The sequence below is a fragment of the Patiria miniata genome, unplaced genomic scaffold (genome assembly GCF_015706575.1).
Source record: "Patiria miniata isolate m_02_andy unplaced genomic scaffold, ASM1570657v1 HiC_scaffold_29, whole genome shotgun sequence".
Taxonomy (NCBI): Eukaryota; Metazoa; Echinodermata; class Asteroidea; order Valvatida; family Asterinidae; genus Patiria; species Patiria miniata.
In genome coordinates, this window is record NW_024037068.1 from 21,724,263 (window position 1) to 21,741,585 (window position 17,323).

General features: G+C 42.5%; 1 protein-coding gene across 1 annotated transcript; it reads right to left on the minus strand.

Moving 5' to 3' along the window:
* Positions 1-4,720: 4,720 nt before the first annotated feature.
* On the minus strand, positions 4,721-14,906 carry LOC119735380 (monocarboxylate transporter 12-like). The gene is made up of 4 exons (XM_038209077.1): positions 14,267-14,906; positions 9,882-10,025; positions 8,532-9,389; positions 4,721-5,833 (listed from the first exon to the last, which is right to left on the minus strand). Exons 1-4 carry the CDS (start codon positions 14,463-14,465, stop codon positions 5,703-5,705), a joined length of 1,332 nt encoding a protein of 443 aa, XP_038065005.1. The 5' UTR covers positions 14,466-14,906; the 3' UTR covers positions 4,721-5,702.
* Positions 14,907-17,323: the final 2,417 nt, after the last annotated feature.

Consider the following 17,323-nt stretch of genomic DNA (forward strand, 5'->3'; position numbering starts at 1 on the left):
GTTCTTCGAGGTCACCCATGAAGAGGCATGTATTGGAGGGGCCATGCGAAAATACGCCTTGCTGTTTCATGAACGTGGAGATTGTGTTGACCTAGGAAGAAACGTATCCAGCTTTGGGGGGGGGGGGGGGGGGGGCTGGTACCAACATTCATCATTGGACGCTCTTCAAAACTGATCATTATTTTGCATGCTGAAAATTGTATACCCATTTTCACGACGCATTGTAATGGTTTTTGAGCGGGTTTTCTTTTTGGGATTGATGTCAGAACTTTGTAACCATTCATTGAAATAATTGCTAAACAAACAAAATTGTGAAAACAAATCCTCGGGGGGGGGGGCAGAGTGCCCCCTCTACCCCCCCCCCCCCTCTCCCCTCTGAATACGCTACTGCCAGAAAGGAAACATCGTTCTAAGTCACAAGTCTCATAAGGGTGCCAATATTACTAGGAGGGGTGGTGTGGGCCGAGGAGCAAGAACGAATACCTTCCTCATTTTGGATGTTAGTGTACAAAGATGAGACGTCAAAAGTCTCAATGATGGCCTCGCTGGGAACTGGTCCTTTGTAGCTAGATCATTAAGGTATATGCACAAAGCTTTTTGATACGTCGAGTGTTTTTGGTGGCACGTGACATAACGCTTCAAAAATCTAACAATCTTGATGAAATAGCGCTCGGTTAGGAACCTATTGTGCTATTACGAAAAAGGAATGCAAAATGTATGTAATCAGTGACAATATCCAGTTTGTTTTCCATTAAAAAGAAAGCAAAATAAGCAAAATTGCAGCACTGAATTTGACCGGTGTTGCTTGTAATTCTGCCTTCTTGTGTCGACAGCCCTAATCTTCGTGATGGTATGCATTAGTGTATCACTACATAGTGATTCCTAAACGGATGAACTCTCAGATTGAACATTCGGGCGCTAGATGTAAGAAAGCCGCTGGGGTCAATTTGAAGTTACACACAAACAAACTGCAATGGACACTTATCGTCAGACTCAGTGATGGGGCATGTGAGGGTGAATTATTGTCTAGATAATTCTTTGTTTGCCATGTTACGACACGTAAAGGCATTTCCTTCTGTTGAAGTGTCAATTGCAGTTTGTTTTGACTTAAAAACAAAAAATACCCCAGCGGAATTCTTGCATCTAGAGCCAGAAATTTCGAGTCTGCCGTGTAGGAATCATATATAAACAGTTGCCGTATGGTGACTCGTATACTAATTAAATAGTGTTTTTGTCGTAAGACCGCAGGATTGCGAAACCGGTGAGACCCAGTGGTGGTCTGAGGGTGAACATTTACACTTTTTGTTAACTTTATTACGACTCAACCCGTGCGTAAATGGATCTTCCCCACTCTGCTCATGAATAATATCATGACAATATTGCATACATTATGCCGAATTTCCAATGGTAATTAAAGGCCAAATGCACTTTCCTTGCAAACATTTAAATTTGCATTGCACTGCACCTGGTAATTTAAGGCCAAGTGCACTTTTTTGCAAACATTTGAATTTACAAACAGCCATAACGATCGATGCAGGCTCCAGATTGCTCTTTCAAGACAAGAACATGTGCATAAAATTGCATTACCAACAAATGCACGTATAGCCTTTATTGCATCATCTTATTGCAGTTTCAGTTTGGTTAACAGAACGCAGAGCAATGTCTAATTCCTAGGCATATTCTGACGAATCTTAGGTCAGGATTCCTCCGGTTTGGTTGTACCCCGGCTCTCGATTTAACATTATCACAAATAAAGTCCAAATGTACACATATCTAGTACTTATTTGCAGTGTTTACCAAATACACAAGAAGTCCTTCAGTGGGAAGGGTGTATAAACTTAATTTTCAGACAGCACAGTCAGCACACGGCAACCGCCAATAGCAAAAAATACAACAAATGTGTCACAAGCTTCAAAACCAAATATTTGGTCTCACAAAGATCATTGTTCCTATGATCATTTATACAACAGTCAATTTGTGTACAACATTTCACACTTGGATATCTCAGAACATAAAAACTACAACCCGAGGGTTCAACGTCAAGTTCAATTTGCGAAGAGTTTAATATAGGGTGCACCTTAATCCTTGCACCGTGCAGTGGAGGATCGTTACTACCGGCCAGCACCCGATTTCACAAAGCGCTGCGACGCGTCGCAGCTCGAGTTACGACGTTTAACACGTCGCAACTCGCGACGCGTCGTATAATCCATTTCACGAAAGTTGTGATGTGTTGAACGCCTCGTAAGTTCCTTGACAACGGCTTAAAACACGTCGCAAGCTACGACGTGTCTAGTGGTCGTCGCAAAATAAGAAGAGTCCGTTTTTAGCCAGTTTTGTGGCATAAACATCACCGTCAAACGAGATTATAATACCGAGGCAATGTGTGTAAAGTTGTAAAAAGAAAATTCATTGAATAATTATGAATTAGTCTGGAATACTGCAATTGAAATTTCAAAGAAGCTACACAGTCCACTGGGAGCTCGTTTTTCTTTAAAATTGCATCGGACGGCCGTCATTTTGTCCAACAATTTAACAAATTTCGAGCGGAGATCCGACGACTCTTTGTTGAATACCAGACGACTATTTACTGTTTGCTGACTTAATGCATAAAACAGTCACCAATTGTGCTATAAATCCGAAGTGTCAGACTGACGAACCGTATTGCCCATTCGGACTATCGAATTCTCAATTCGGACTATCGAACCTTAATGTCAATTCGGACTATCGAACCTTACTGTATATTCGGCCTATCGAACCTTATCATCTATTCGGATTATCGAACCTTATTGCCGATTCGGACTATAGAGCCCTATCGTCTATTCGGACTATCCAACTTTCGGATTAATTAACCTTTTTTTCTGTTTTCGGACTTATAGGCCCTTTGATCGAACCTTCGGGTTTTCGAACCTTCAGACTATTGAACCTTCGGACTAACGAACCTTCGGACTATCGGGCTGTAACCAATGCACGCACTCAATTCCTCACCACGCGAACCAAGTTTCTACCACACTGCCTTATAAAATAATTCCCAAGTCTCTATAATCCTACGAAACAGTACGATCAGCGTGCACTATAGCCTGGGCAACGGGGAAACCACGGCGACCAATTCTGCTACAAACGCGCTAACTAAAAGCGGAGTACGACTCCGAAGACTATACCGAAGTACCACTCCGAACTAAAGAATTACTTACTTCAGTCCGCGTCTGTAGACCACGGGCCTCTGGCTTGACTTGAACTCACGCAACTCGGTCGAATTTACCAACACAAATTGTCACTGGAATAACTCGTACTGTATCGAACACCAATTCCAAAAAGACTAATTTTTCCGCTCCGCGCAGATCTTTTTTATACAGTGAGCGCGACCGCAAGGCATGGGTAGAAGCCCCTGGCGACAGCGTACGAACAGCAGATTGGTCACAATCGCGTATACTTGCTCTCAGTCTACACGGTCCGTACTCTGTAGGAAAACAATGAAGTAAGATAATTTTCATGAGCGGGCTACCTGTTATTTTATGATAAAGGTAGACAAAATAATTACGTCATCTGCAGACCTGTAAATCAACGAGCCAGACTCGTTCCCAGTCGCTACCCCATGTCTCGTCACCCCTTACAGAAATCCCATGTATTTCCGATGGGATTTTTCTTCCATGGGACCCCATGGAAATTGCATGGTGAATTGGACACCATGCAGTGGCGTAGCCAGAAATTTTCAGTGGGGGGGGGGGGGGGGGGGGGGGGGGGGGGGGGGGGGGGGGGGGGGGGGGGGGGGCTGGAACATTTCATGGGGGGGGGCGTCAAGCAGGGGCGTCAATCGCTTCTCAAAAGTGGGGGGGGGGGACATACCTTGATCATAACTGATGCAAGCGCGAAGCGCAAAGCCCTTACGGCGTGGGGTTCGGGGCCCCCTTAAGGGCCCCGAAAAAAAATGGATTCTAGATGTTCTGTTGTGTGATTTCATGGGGGGGGGGGGGGGGGGGCGTCAAGCAGGGGCGTCAATCGCTTCTCAAAAGTGTGGGGGGGGGACATACCTTGATCATAACTGATGCAAGCGCGAAGCGCAAAGCCCTTACGGCGTGGGGTTCGGGGCCCGCTTAAGGGCCCCGAAAAAAATGGATTCTAGATGTTCTGTTGTGTGATTTGAAGCAATTTCTTACGACTTATGTGGCATCATAAATTTAATAGTTTGATCATTTAATAAATTATTTACTAGTTCACCATCACACCGCAACAGAGACTTACCGGTTTTATAATTCTGCCGTCTGCTATCGAAAGCACCAATTAACAGGGGCGGCGGAACCGGGGGGATCCCCCATTTCCCCAGGCCAACAAAAGAGCCCATCTCGCGGAAATAAATGTGCCCCTATCTCGAGATGAAAAAGCACCCTTCAAGCGCACACGCATGAAAGCATACGTAGGCCTACGCTACAAATAAAATTGTCTCCGCTTGTCATGGAAATACTGCCAGTCAAGAACAAAAGTGCCCCTCTCGCATTTACAAGATTGTGCAGAGATGGAAATGGATGATGGAGATGGATGATGGAGATTCTATTTTCTATTCTCATCACAAGTTATTTTCTTTTTTTCATATAAACAATTTTCAGCTGTCCTCCGCTGATAATTTTCCGATATGCAGGGATAAAAACCCTTTACATGCAATTGACTTCTTCAAAGAAGAGATATCTTTCCACATAATGTTCCCCGCAAATTTTGTGTTATCCGTCATGCAAAGCTTCAAGTCATATTTTATTTCTGTTTCAGTAATTTATTATTTTTTATTCACAGATAAATCACACAACGTCCTAAAATACATTTGATACACGTTCTTACCGCAAAAGTCACATATAATGTAATAACGTATACATTGTCAACATTTGAATAAATTCTTCACTGAATTACCAGGTATAAATTGGTTCAGTTTTCAATGAAACTCTTCAAAAAGGAATTCATTATTTTCTAAACTAAAAAAGCACCCAGAGAGCGCAAACCTCCACCAATTAGACTAATCAAAACCCGGCCATTATTGTGCCATATGTGGGACCCTTCGGTGGGGCGTGAGAAATACCCGGCTGGGCAACGGCCAAGCCGCGATGACCAGGAGCAGAGCTGTCTATAGAGAGAGTTGCGACAACTTCAGACTGTTGAACCATAACGGCCGTTCATTATGTGTGCAAATCCGTCCAAAACGTATTGAGTTATCTTGTTAAAAGGCAAACCAAAGCCTTTGATCGTCAAAAAAAATTGAGCATACCTCGATTCTGAACCCGTGTCTCCCACGCAGTAGGCCAGGAACTATAATCACGGCCGGAATCAGGGAATTGATTTAGCTGAAGGCTGGTGCTGAAGCCACAGCTGATGACAAAGCCGAGGCTTGAGAAATTAACCCTCGGTTTATACATAATGTCACTCTGTTTTTGCAGATGCGGGAATGTTACTGCACTCTGTAGTACACTCGATACCCCACCAACCGTTGAGGGGTGTATCTCAAAGTTCATTGCCGGTTCTAGTAACATGATGATTGATTATGCTTGCCCTGCTGACTCACGGCAGATATGTCCCTGCAGTTAATACAATAAACAGCTGGTTCTTGGTACTAGGCTCGGGGCTAGGGAACTCTATGCAAATTTGCGTCAACCGCTTCTTTTTAGGCACAATGTGCTATTGTACAAGCAGTAGCCAAGTAATTCGGATACGTACGGCCTAAACTAAGCGTCCTGCTGCGATTTACATCTTCCTAGGACCCATTCCGCTATTAGCGCCACCAACGGCAGAAATGATATACATCCCAAGATGAGGAAAGCCAAATCGAAACTCCCAGTCTGGTCGTACATCCAACCTACAACAAAAAGAGGATTAAAGATATGAGTGATACACTTTTTGGCAGTGTTGTAAGACTCGAGTCTAGGGACTCGAACTCGACTCGAGTCTCATTGGAAAAGGACTCGACCATGATGACTCGGACTCGAGCGTGGTGACTCGTGACTCATACAATTCAGTCGTAAAATGAATGCCCCTTCACGGCTATGCATCAATCGCCACGTGATGGTAGAGAACTGCATTATCCATGCAGACAAATGACTGGTAGCATGCTAGGGACACCTTTGAGAACATACTGTAGACATAAAGTACACAATAACAGCGCTTGGCCAATTTGAATATCATCAACATCTCATTACCGTGTACATGTATGTCTTTTTTTTAGCAACGTCGTATTATAAGACTACGAACATTGATAGCGCCCGATTCTTCAAACTCAACCCCAGGCCCTAATAACCAACCTCGTCACATGAGCCCATTGGTGGGAAACTTTCTGTATTTTAATTAGATACCGCAATAGCAATGCAATTGATTTATTTCGTGTTCTTGTTGATTTTATTTCCACAGTGAATTACGTGTTTTGACGTTAAGCCCAGTTCAAACTTCACGCGAACGCATGTGCGAAGCGAAATTCATGTCGTCAACAATGGTGGACGCGCTTTGAATGTATTGTTGACGTCACGAATTTTGCTTTCGCGTGAAGTATGAACCGGGCTTTAGAGAGAGAGCAGAAAGTGAGAGATGTACAGCTTGATACCATGTAAACTAGACGGACACACTTGGCGTGCGTGAGGTGACGAAACTACACATTTAAGTTTTCAATAAGGGAATACCTAAGTGAGTGGGAGGTATTAAACACTCTGTTTAAGACCGGTTGAAGTCTGCATGCTGATAATTACTCGAGGCGAGGATAATTATCAGCATCCAGACTCCAACCGGTCTTAAACAGAGTGTTGAATACCGACCAAGCACAAATTTATTCCCATTCATAAATACATTTTCGGTATTCCCATTCATAAATACATTTTCGGTAAAAAAAACAAAATAAAAATCCGATCCACAAGTACAAGAGTAAAAAAAGTCACAAATTATTATATGGAGATTGGCGCGCGCGTCGTGCGGACTGCTCGATACCGCGCAGACCTGCACACGTACGTACCGATGTAGTGTGAATTTAGGACTGTACAAATACAGCATGGTAATTAGGGGAAGAAGTGGGAATTACTGGTCCCTCGGTGTTGGTCAGCTTGACTACCTCCCGACGCGAAGCAAAGGGAGGTAGTCAAGCTGACCTAAACCGAAGGACCAGTAATTCCAAATATTCTTAGTAGCCTCACTGCCTTGTCAATATCGGTTTCCGTAGATTTTGCGTCTTTATTCAGCACAATTGAAGTTCTTCGTCACAGTACATGAAATAGTCTGGTGCCGACACTCTAATGTGTTTTTACTGCAGTAGTAACAAGGATTACAACAACAGACTGGTTCCGTAAAGATTACATACCATAGACTGCATGTCTACGAGGCAGGTTCCGTAGGGAATGTTTTGGTGCTACCAGAAAAAAAACACCGCACGGCAGCGAGCTGGATACTCACCAGGATGACGTAACCTGGGCGCGTGTCATTTTTATTTCCCGTACGCGCAGCGGAATCGGCCAATGACGCGCTCGAATTTGATCAGGAATATTTATGAGGTGTAGTAATATGACATACTGACTCACTGGTAGTATGAGCCTCTGTACTGATGACGTCACACTTTGTTTACGTGGGTGCTTTTCAATGGTGCTCAGTGGACCGTGACTGGCTACATAGGGAAGTGCACGTGTAAACAAATTGTGACGTCATCAGTACAGCGGCTCAATGCTCATGCGTACGAGAGGATTGTGAAGGTTCAAGCAATAGAACGGTGCCGGCACCGGATTTCATAGGAGTCAAAATTTCATTTGACACTGGAAAAGTGCTTAAGACCTGCCAGCCATGTCTTTATCAACCGCTTAAAACCGGCCATGTGGCGGGCTCTCGACCAATAGGAATGGTTGAACTAAGTTACGTTTTTTATGAATGGAGATCATAGACTGACACTCTTCTAATATCCTCTCCCCATTTGGCCGGTTCATGCTCAAGTTCAAGCGAGTAATGTTATGTTAATGTGAGTGCGAAGCGAATTTGACATCGCGGAACGTTCGCAGTAAGCCATTTTGCGAATTAAATTCTAGTAATATCTGGTGCTCTGACTTGCTCGAATGATTGGCACATTTTAACTTTGAATTCTCCAAACCAAAGAAACTGTTGCTATATATCACGTGATTTGGGGATAGTCTTACGCTAGCAAACCCCAGCTCCGAAATGGTCTTGTGTCTTTGTGTCATTCTCACCCATTGTGAACAATTTATTTTGAGCGTCTCTTATGCACCTATGCAAGAGATTTTCCTGAATCATGTGATTAGCAACAGTGTCTTTGGTCTGGAGAAGTCAAAGTTAAAACGTGCCAAGAATTATGAGCAAGTCAGTGTACCAGATGTTATTCAAATTTAACTCTCAATGGGTATAGGTTATTTGCCATTGGCTAATTCACTGGAGTTGAAATGTGTTCAAGTTTTTCCGAATTTGCACTGCGAATAACCTATACTTGCCGAAACGTCACTAATTCGCGTTCACTTTTGTGCTGAGCACGCACCGGCCCTGATAGGCACAAACTTGTCATGATGACACATTTTTACCTGGAAGGAATCCAAGACTGAAGCTCAACATGGCGGTCACCAGCTCCATCCAAGCGAATGCACACGCCAATAGATCAGTACCAAGCAGCTCCCTGGTGTACAGATCGTTCAGTGCGACGAGTACTCCAGCCCCACCAAAATAGACAACTGCATCGATCATCATGAGCCAGTAGGAGTTCACCCACGGAGTTATCAGTAGAGACAAAGAGCCCAATGTGATCATCAGCACCATCGCCGGTCGCATCCTCAACAAACCCCGGTCTACGACTGGACCAAACACGGCCTTGAAAACGATATTACCGACCCCTGCGGCCGTGGTGAAAGTCACAGCCTCGTACGGGGAGAAGCCTTTGGCTTCGGCCTGAGAAACGTAATAGATTAGCCAATGGTCGGAAACGAAGCGGCTGCATGTGAATACGACTGTTGTGATCCAAAATGAAACCTGAAAACACACCGAGAATCCAAAATGTTTCAGCTGGGCGCTGAGGGCGTCTTTGAAGGCGCCAAGCCGCGATGTCTGCTTCGAGCTGTCGGTTCCAGGGACGTCTGACGAACTCACCTGTGTTTCCCCATCAGCGTCCGGGCTCACTGACCTGTAGTTGCCGTTCATCTGAGTTTCCGTTGACAATGGCCGCAAGAGGGCGCCACACACCCCAAGATGCAGGGTCAACCCTCCCAGAATGAGCAAGGCGCCTCTCCAGCCGTACGTGTCCAGCAACAGTTGAGTGAATGGCCCAGCGGTGACCATGCCAATGGCAGCCCCTGAAGTCCCAATTCCAACTGCAGTGGCATAGTTGGTCGTGAAACGGCGTCCGATTTCTGACCTAGTCAGAATGTGGACGACACTTAAACTAGGTCCTGAAGTAAAGATATGTCATTGAGGCAGGTAGTAAGTAAATTGCACTGGATAACAAAACAATCAATTAAATTCTTCTTCTTTTACGATTACTTTAATTTGTAAAATAACGTTTGCCCTCTAAAGAGTTATTACATTTCTGTTACCCAGATTTGCATTAATTTTTCAGTGAAAAAATATGTACATATTTCAATTGGCGGCCCTGTATATAAATTCCAATGACCACAAACATGAAACAGTGATAAAACGAATAATGGTGGATACATGTAATCCATAAACCAACAAAATAAACTTTAATCAACAAACATACAAAGAACACATATCGAAGAGTGAAAAATCGAATGTTTTCCGAACATGTATTTTTCCCCTCGAAAATTACAGCGATTTTCACCCTAATTCGTAAAGTTTCACTCTGAGCGTATACAATTATGCAAATCTCTTTTTATTTTTGATGAAAGGTAGGAACAGTAAAATAATACGCTTGACATCTTTACCTGCTGCTAGCGCTAGTGTTACTGTCAATGCAACAATACTTGTAGTGATGGAAGCAATGATAATTGACACCCCAAGGACGAAACCGCTGACCGTCACTACAGTGCGCGTTCCAAATATGACCTCAAGCGGCCTAGCAAGGAGACCTATATAATGAAAACAAATTGTGAGAAATTAAATGTTATTAATAATCATCAATCGATCACCAAAATTAACAGCTGTTGATTGTTGACTCACCACATTCCAAATGTCCAGTCACAAAAAAATCCACATCATGTTATTCAATTACAGAGAAAAAGGTTGACATACCGTGGTTGTTTACATCTAGCACGGTGTTTCTGTTTTTTGGTTTTTTTTTGCCTTTTCTGAACGTCTTTCCAACAGTGACAAAGCCATCGAGTTTTGAACATTACTGATTGTCGCAGCATAAAATGGATATTACGTAAAGCGACAGCTCGCTGTCTGGTATAGGGTGCCGGGCTACTTGCGTTAACAAACATGGTGATCCTCCGCGTTGGAAGAAATCTTTTGTAAATCGTTCTGTGGATTTACGAAACAGATGGCCGACCGAACAATTACCAATAAGTAACCTCAAAACCGTCTCAAATATATCACGACCACCAGCTTGCGTATTTTTTTCTGCAGCATACATCGTATTTTAACCAATCACATTACGAACCCTAACATGAATTTTTATCACGCTGTGTAGATGGAAGACACTTAGGTTCTTGTAGTATTTTTCCTTCAATTAAACTTATCCCAGCCAACACAAAATTTGTTGATGAAATGGCCACGGGTACCGGGTACGAACCACTTATCCTTTACACATCATGCGATCCATAGTTCATTCCACTATCTACTAGGCCACTGTGGCAGGCAGCTCGACGAAAGCCGTTCTTTGAAACGCTTTAATGTACACACATGACTGAGGGATAGCAATGGTGTGACGTCGTTTTTATTTTCCTCTGAATAAACATCGAAATAGCTGAATAATCATGGTCCATTGACGTGTGCTGCAAAAAAAAACCGCGACCAGCTTTCACCAACTCGTATTTAACGCTATGAGCTCCGTGCGCGTGGGCGGGACTTATAGCTGGTTGACGCGCACCGTTCCTTGTGTGAGACGCATGTACACCAGGGGATTTGTACTCTGTAAACGCAGTGGTACGGCCGAGGGTCGCGGCAAAATTGCAGTCAGGCAAGATGGCGTCAGTCTGTCATCCCCAACTGTACTTTGTTTGCCGGTGAGGGGGGTACTTGTGAACGGAGCGGCAATAGCTAATAAATTACTTGACAGAAAACAAAAAAATAGCTTTTAAAAGTTGGTTTGTCTTGAGCTTTTTCGGTTGAGTTGGGTTATTATCATGGGCGTCGCCAGGATTTTTTCTAGAGGGGGGCAAAAATTTTTTTTGCCAAAAAATGCTTGTATTTCTCAACACATTCTCGATTTATCAGTTTTAAAGGGGGGCAGGGACATTTTGCCCCCCCCCCCCCCAACTCATTAAATTTACACCACTTTGTCTTCGCGCCTCTTTTTCTTTTCTTTTCTTTTCTTTTTTTTTCTTCCTTTTTTTTTTTTTTTTTTTTTTGCTTTTCCAGGGGGGGGCAAGTGCCCCCCCTTGCCCCCCCCTCGCGACGCCCATGGTTATTATACATTGCGCTGGGTTCGGGTTGGGTTGGGCTAAAGTGCCGGGTTGAGTTGAGTTGGGTTGTTTTGGGTTTGGTTGGGTTGCGTTGCGTTGGGTTTGGTTGGATTCGGTTGGTTTGGATGTTGTTGGCTTCGGTTTGATGTTTTACCAAGCGATTTACTGGTATGTTGACTGTTAACGTGTTTCTTTGAAGTAAATGACTAGCGTGTGTAACTTTACAAGCATAACTACCACCCCTTTTTATAAGTTGAATCAATAAGACACGCAAACCACAAAATACATGCAATGCCACGTATCCTGAATATTTTGACAACACAAAATACGTATTGATAACACAGAAACGAATACACTTTCCCACAAAATGAGGTTTCCTGGTCTCAATTCCAAAGCCCAAGCATTGAAGGGGTTCATGCTGTAGTTATTTATACATGTGGTTGTTGAATCGCATGAATCGTTATTACCAAAAATATTTGCTTTGGCGTTCATCCTGTTTCCTGCTAATTTTGTAATTTACACCTCTATTCGCCCAAATATTGCAGGTGACTATAGTTTCTTTCTTTCTTGTAATGGAACCAATGATTCCTCAAGAGTACCCTATATAAGCACTGTAGCTCGAAGAAACCTGTAGAGAGAGGACACTGAGAAGAAATTACAGTTTTAGAGGTGGGAGGAAAAGCCCATAGGAATATTGTGAGGAAAACCCACGGATTCCGCGGTAGGGACAGAAAACCCAATCCACATATTGGTGCGGCCGGGATTCGAACCCGGGTCACAGCCGTGGAAGGCGGGGAAAGTACCGCTACGCCAGCCTGATTGCCCTAGTTAGTTTATACGGTGAAGATTCAGAACAAACCCTATTAACCGTAATGCTTATACTGACCCGTAGAAGTTGCTGAGAAACAGTTACTTTTATAACGTTCAACGTTCCCAACCTGAATCCTGCCAACTTTCCGCCTGTATTCAACAATGATGATTCAGTTAACTGATCAGTTCTAATAAAATCTGCTGCTCAAGAACAATAGGGACTATTAGGGCGTACAGGATATGCGTGCGGCTGGGAAACAATCACCATTGTACGGTTATAATTGCAACAGGCCTAGCTATATGCATCTCAATATTTTGATGTGACATTGCCGATATTATTATTATGCCCGATATATTAAGAACAACGCCAAATGGTGGTTTGACATGCGACTTATACAAAGCCTTAAACGTACGGGCCTTATTCACGAATTTGCCATTTTGTCGAGGTCACTGAATGTACAGTGTATTACATTATTTGTTAACTGTTGAATGGGATGGCGCCAGATTATTTATGCAATATGCACACACAATGAATAATGCAGGCTTATTTTACTTTCATATTTTTTTTATTAATATATGGGTCATTCCACAGGGTTGGGAAGCATTGCATGTTACATCCATTTGGTTATTATTAAAATTATCAATGCATTCTAAACAATTGCTCAACAAAATATATTTATCTTAGGGGGTTTCAATATTTCAGAAAGTTTGAAATCATTTGAAAGTACTTTGACAAAAATATCAGCAAAAATGTATTAATTCGGATGTAACATTGACACCGTGTCAAAGTTACATCCAAAAACTCTTTTTTGGACATATTTTACACGTATGTAAAATGTTACCCAAACTGACATTGCATATTTACAAATGGACACCTAAGCACCAAGACAAACTTTTGTTTTGGTATAGTCAGGGCTCAAATATGGCAGAAACAATACCTCAATTGTGGATGTAACGGTGTAAAAATCACTCAATGGAAGTGTGACATAGGGTTTTAAACCGTGTAAATGTTACATCCACACAAACAAGTTATCATTTCTGCTCCATTTGATGTCCGACTACCATAACAAAAGCTTTTTTTATTGTGGTGCATCTATAGTAAGAAGTACGCAAAGTAATATTTCGCAGACATTTTTTAAAAAGTTAAAAATGTCATGTTTGGACGCAACACTGACACGCTGTCAATGTTACATCCAAAATGAGATTTTTTTGCTCATTTTTTTGGCAAAATACATTGAAATGATTTCAAACTGTCTGCAGTAGTGAAACACCCAACAACAAAATAATATTATGTAGAGCAACTGCTAGCAAGGCATCCATGCTTTTCTTAATATGGTCATATGCCACGCTTTGTTCCCCAACCCGGTGGAATGACCCATATGGCTTTAAACATTAGGGAATGTTTAATCACACATTTTAAATTATTTATTGAAGCAGACTGGAATTTATTACAAATTAACTTGTTTTCATTTTTCTTCGCAAGTTCCAAAATTTAAGATTTTACCTAACTTTCAATTCAGTATGGCCGACTCATGAATAAGGCCCATATCGCACGCTTTTCCAATGGTCCCTAGTGTCTATGCGTGGATTCATCCTAAATCGTCACCACTGACATTTCACCATTATTCACCTACACAGGTACGGGTGCAGAGTACCAGTGACAGTGAAGGTTGAACACTTGAATGTTTATATTTTAAATACACTGTTATTTCGGTTGTGCACTATATGAACCTAGCAACCAGTTGTGTAAAAAAATGAACAAGTTGTGTAAGATTTTACACAAGTTGTGTAAACAACAGTTTACACAACAGGTTGCTAGGTTCATATAGTACCCAACCGTTTGATTTTTACAGAAACGGAAGATTCCAGTGTTCGTCCTGAATCCTCACTGCTCATTTCTTTACAATGAATGGAAAAGTAAGATGAAAGGTTACCCGTAACACATATGACTGCAGTAATAATGGACACCATCCATCCGACAAGCCAAGTTTGGGCCGCGAACTGCTCCTGTAGTGTCGGCAACATCACGCCCAGACCCTTGATGAGCAATACCCACAGAAAGTAGCTGGCAAACAGGCAGAGAACTGCAAACCAGCCCTGGTGAGATCGACCACGAGCTTCAGTCTCGCCCATACTGAAGCCTTGTCTTCGAGCTAGGTTTCACGAGCGAATCGATGTGACGTGCGTGTACATGCAATCGATCGAACAAAATGAGAAAAACAGTACTCTCTAAATGTGGACGATTGAAAATTCATGAGCCATGCGGGGACGTCTCTTTTCGAGTGCGTTTTTACTCTTTGGAGTAAAGTTTACTTTGTTTTAAATTGGGTTTTCAATATGGCCCAGAGTGAAAAACCCAATTAGACCGCCTAAATCCCCATGTAGATCCGTCACTTAATGTAGCGTTGACCTTTGGAATTGGGCTGGGAATTAATGATTGTATCAGACTAATCGGGTGCCAAGGTCGACAGTGTCTGTGGATTGTGCCTTAACTGTATAATGAAAATCCCAGAGTGCAGACTGCTGTTATCCACTCATTCATACTTCACACACAAAGTCCCGTGAATTATTATTATTAGAATTGTCGGGAGGTCAACCATTCACCATTTAAATGACCAAACAACCTTGCCTGAAGCTAAATATGGGTGTGTGCTAAGGGAAAAATAGCCACGTCAGAGGTATAGCATTGTCCACAGCAGAACTTGATATCAGTACCACACCGTCCGTGCGCTCGCACGCACAACCCGCGCGGAAATGCAGCAATCCACCTGCCGCATTAATCGAACACCTTTATATCAAGGTCCTTGGGACTTAACAGATTACCTTGTTAAAACAGGTACCTTGTATTAACAGTATTGAAAAACAAAGAAAAACAAAGACTTGGGACCTCAAATTGTGCTTGTTATAAGCAGGCCCTTGTATTAACAGTGCTCTTCTTATCAGGGTTCGACTGTATACATTTTCTTCTGCCCGTACGACGTCCGCATTTTGACACGCGATACAAACCGTTTCGCGTGTCAGATACGGTCTGAATGTAAATCACTCGCTTTTTTCAAACACAAACTGAAGTCTTTGTTAATCCACCAGTCACCTCAGTAAGCCCCACTTACTTTACTTTTCTGATTTTGGTTTACTATTTTTTTCTTATTGAATCATATCTTTTCTTATTTTGGTCGTCGTACACGTATACACACTGTTGATATGTGTATTCGTTTAATGTGAAGCTGTTACTTTTTTTTTTGTAAACAGGCTGTTCCTTGACAAGCCCCACTTTTGTGGAACGTGCCTCCACATCTGTTTATATTTATTGTACTTTTCTTTATGATTATGTGGAAATAAACGTTACTTTGAATTGAATTGAATTGAATACGTCTCGCATTGCTAACGTTAATTTATCGATACCGAAATTAAGACTTCCAGACAAAACAAATTATCGAAAACTCGGACGGCCATTCGTGAATGGTTAGAAAGAAGTTTGAGTCTAGTTCCCGTACGTGAGATTGCACGAATCGCAGGTTTATGGTATCTGCCTCCCCCGCTCTCGATCGATCGCCAGACTATTCACAAGAATTTTGCACAGAGCTATCGAATCACGCAACAATTGGTCACATAAAATTTGCTTTCTCCTAGTTACGTTTTAGAGTTGGATTTCTGGCACAAACAATCTAGTTGACATTAACGGTCAACCTATGAAGGCGTTCTTTTGCACAACTTCTGCAGTGTACTCAGACGCTTGCGAGTCTGGTTATGGCGGTTTTGTAGTAGATTTCACCGATTCAACATGCACAGGTTTATGGCCAGAAAGTAAAACAAAAGAGAGTTCTACACTCCGAGAACTCAAGGCCGTGTTGTAAGTTTGTGCTCCATAGGCAAGAAATTATCTGGACAAAAACTGAAATGGTTCGCAGAGAGTCAGAATGCTTGCCGTATGGACCGATCCACTAAGCACCGCCCTATGGTGTTCTGACCAATCACAGCCGTGATTTATGTCCAACGTGCGTGCACTAAAGTCCGACATGCGTGCACGCGCGTATGATGCGCGCGGAAGGAAAATGCAGCGTGGCCACTGATCTCTATATAAAGACTGGATAGCGGATATGCATACAACATTCACACAGTAGACTTCGCACATTGACCAATTCGCCCCCGGTCTCACGAAGATGGCCGCGTATAATACGAACGTTCTACGCGTAAATACGCGCGCGTTGTATCAACAGTTGACGCGCATTTTGGTCACGTACACATATTATGATGTTCTAAAAGGGACACATTTCCGTAGTGATTATTATTTCAAAACGCCGAAAAAGTTATATTTGCGGCATTTTAGTAACCACGACGTTAGAAAAATTGTAGTTAACCTTGATCAGTGATGGTGGTAAAAATATAAGTCAAGTGAACCGCGACGTTACAAAAGAAATCATGCTGTCTATAAAAACGGCAACATGTCCTTTGTAGATCACCAGCCGGTCTCACCAATATGGCGTCAAATTCGTACATTGTGCGGCTCTGTATTAGCTATCCAGTCTTTATATAGAGATCAGTGAGCGTGGCATTGGAGAGGAGCACGTGTTAATTTGCCCACGTGCGCACTGGGCGGAGCTTACTGGATCGGTCCATTATTTCGGTGGGAAGCACTAACCCAGAGTTGCATAATTTGAGCATTGATTTGTTCACAACATAACGTCAGGATACCGAATGGCTCCCTTGCGATCAGAATAAGCGTGCACGCAGACGAGTCAAGTAGGAATGATTCAGACGATTTGTCATTAAATCACAATGTTTTCACCCTGTTAGATAAGAAATTATTCGGTCCTCACTCAATCGACAAATATACATCGTGCTACCCGGCATACTATTTCTGCCTTTTAATTAAAAACAAATGGAAATTTATATAATTGTATATGCTCAGAGTGAAACTATAGACTTTACGAATCAGAATGCAAATCACTCTGATTTTCAAAACAGAAGAAAATATTTTCGGAAAACAAATC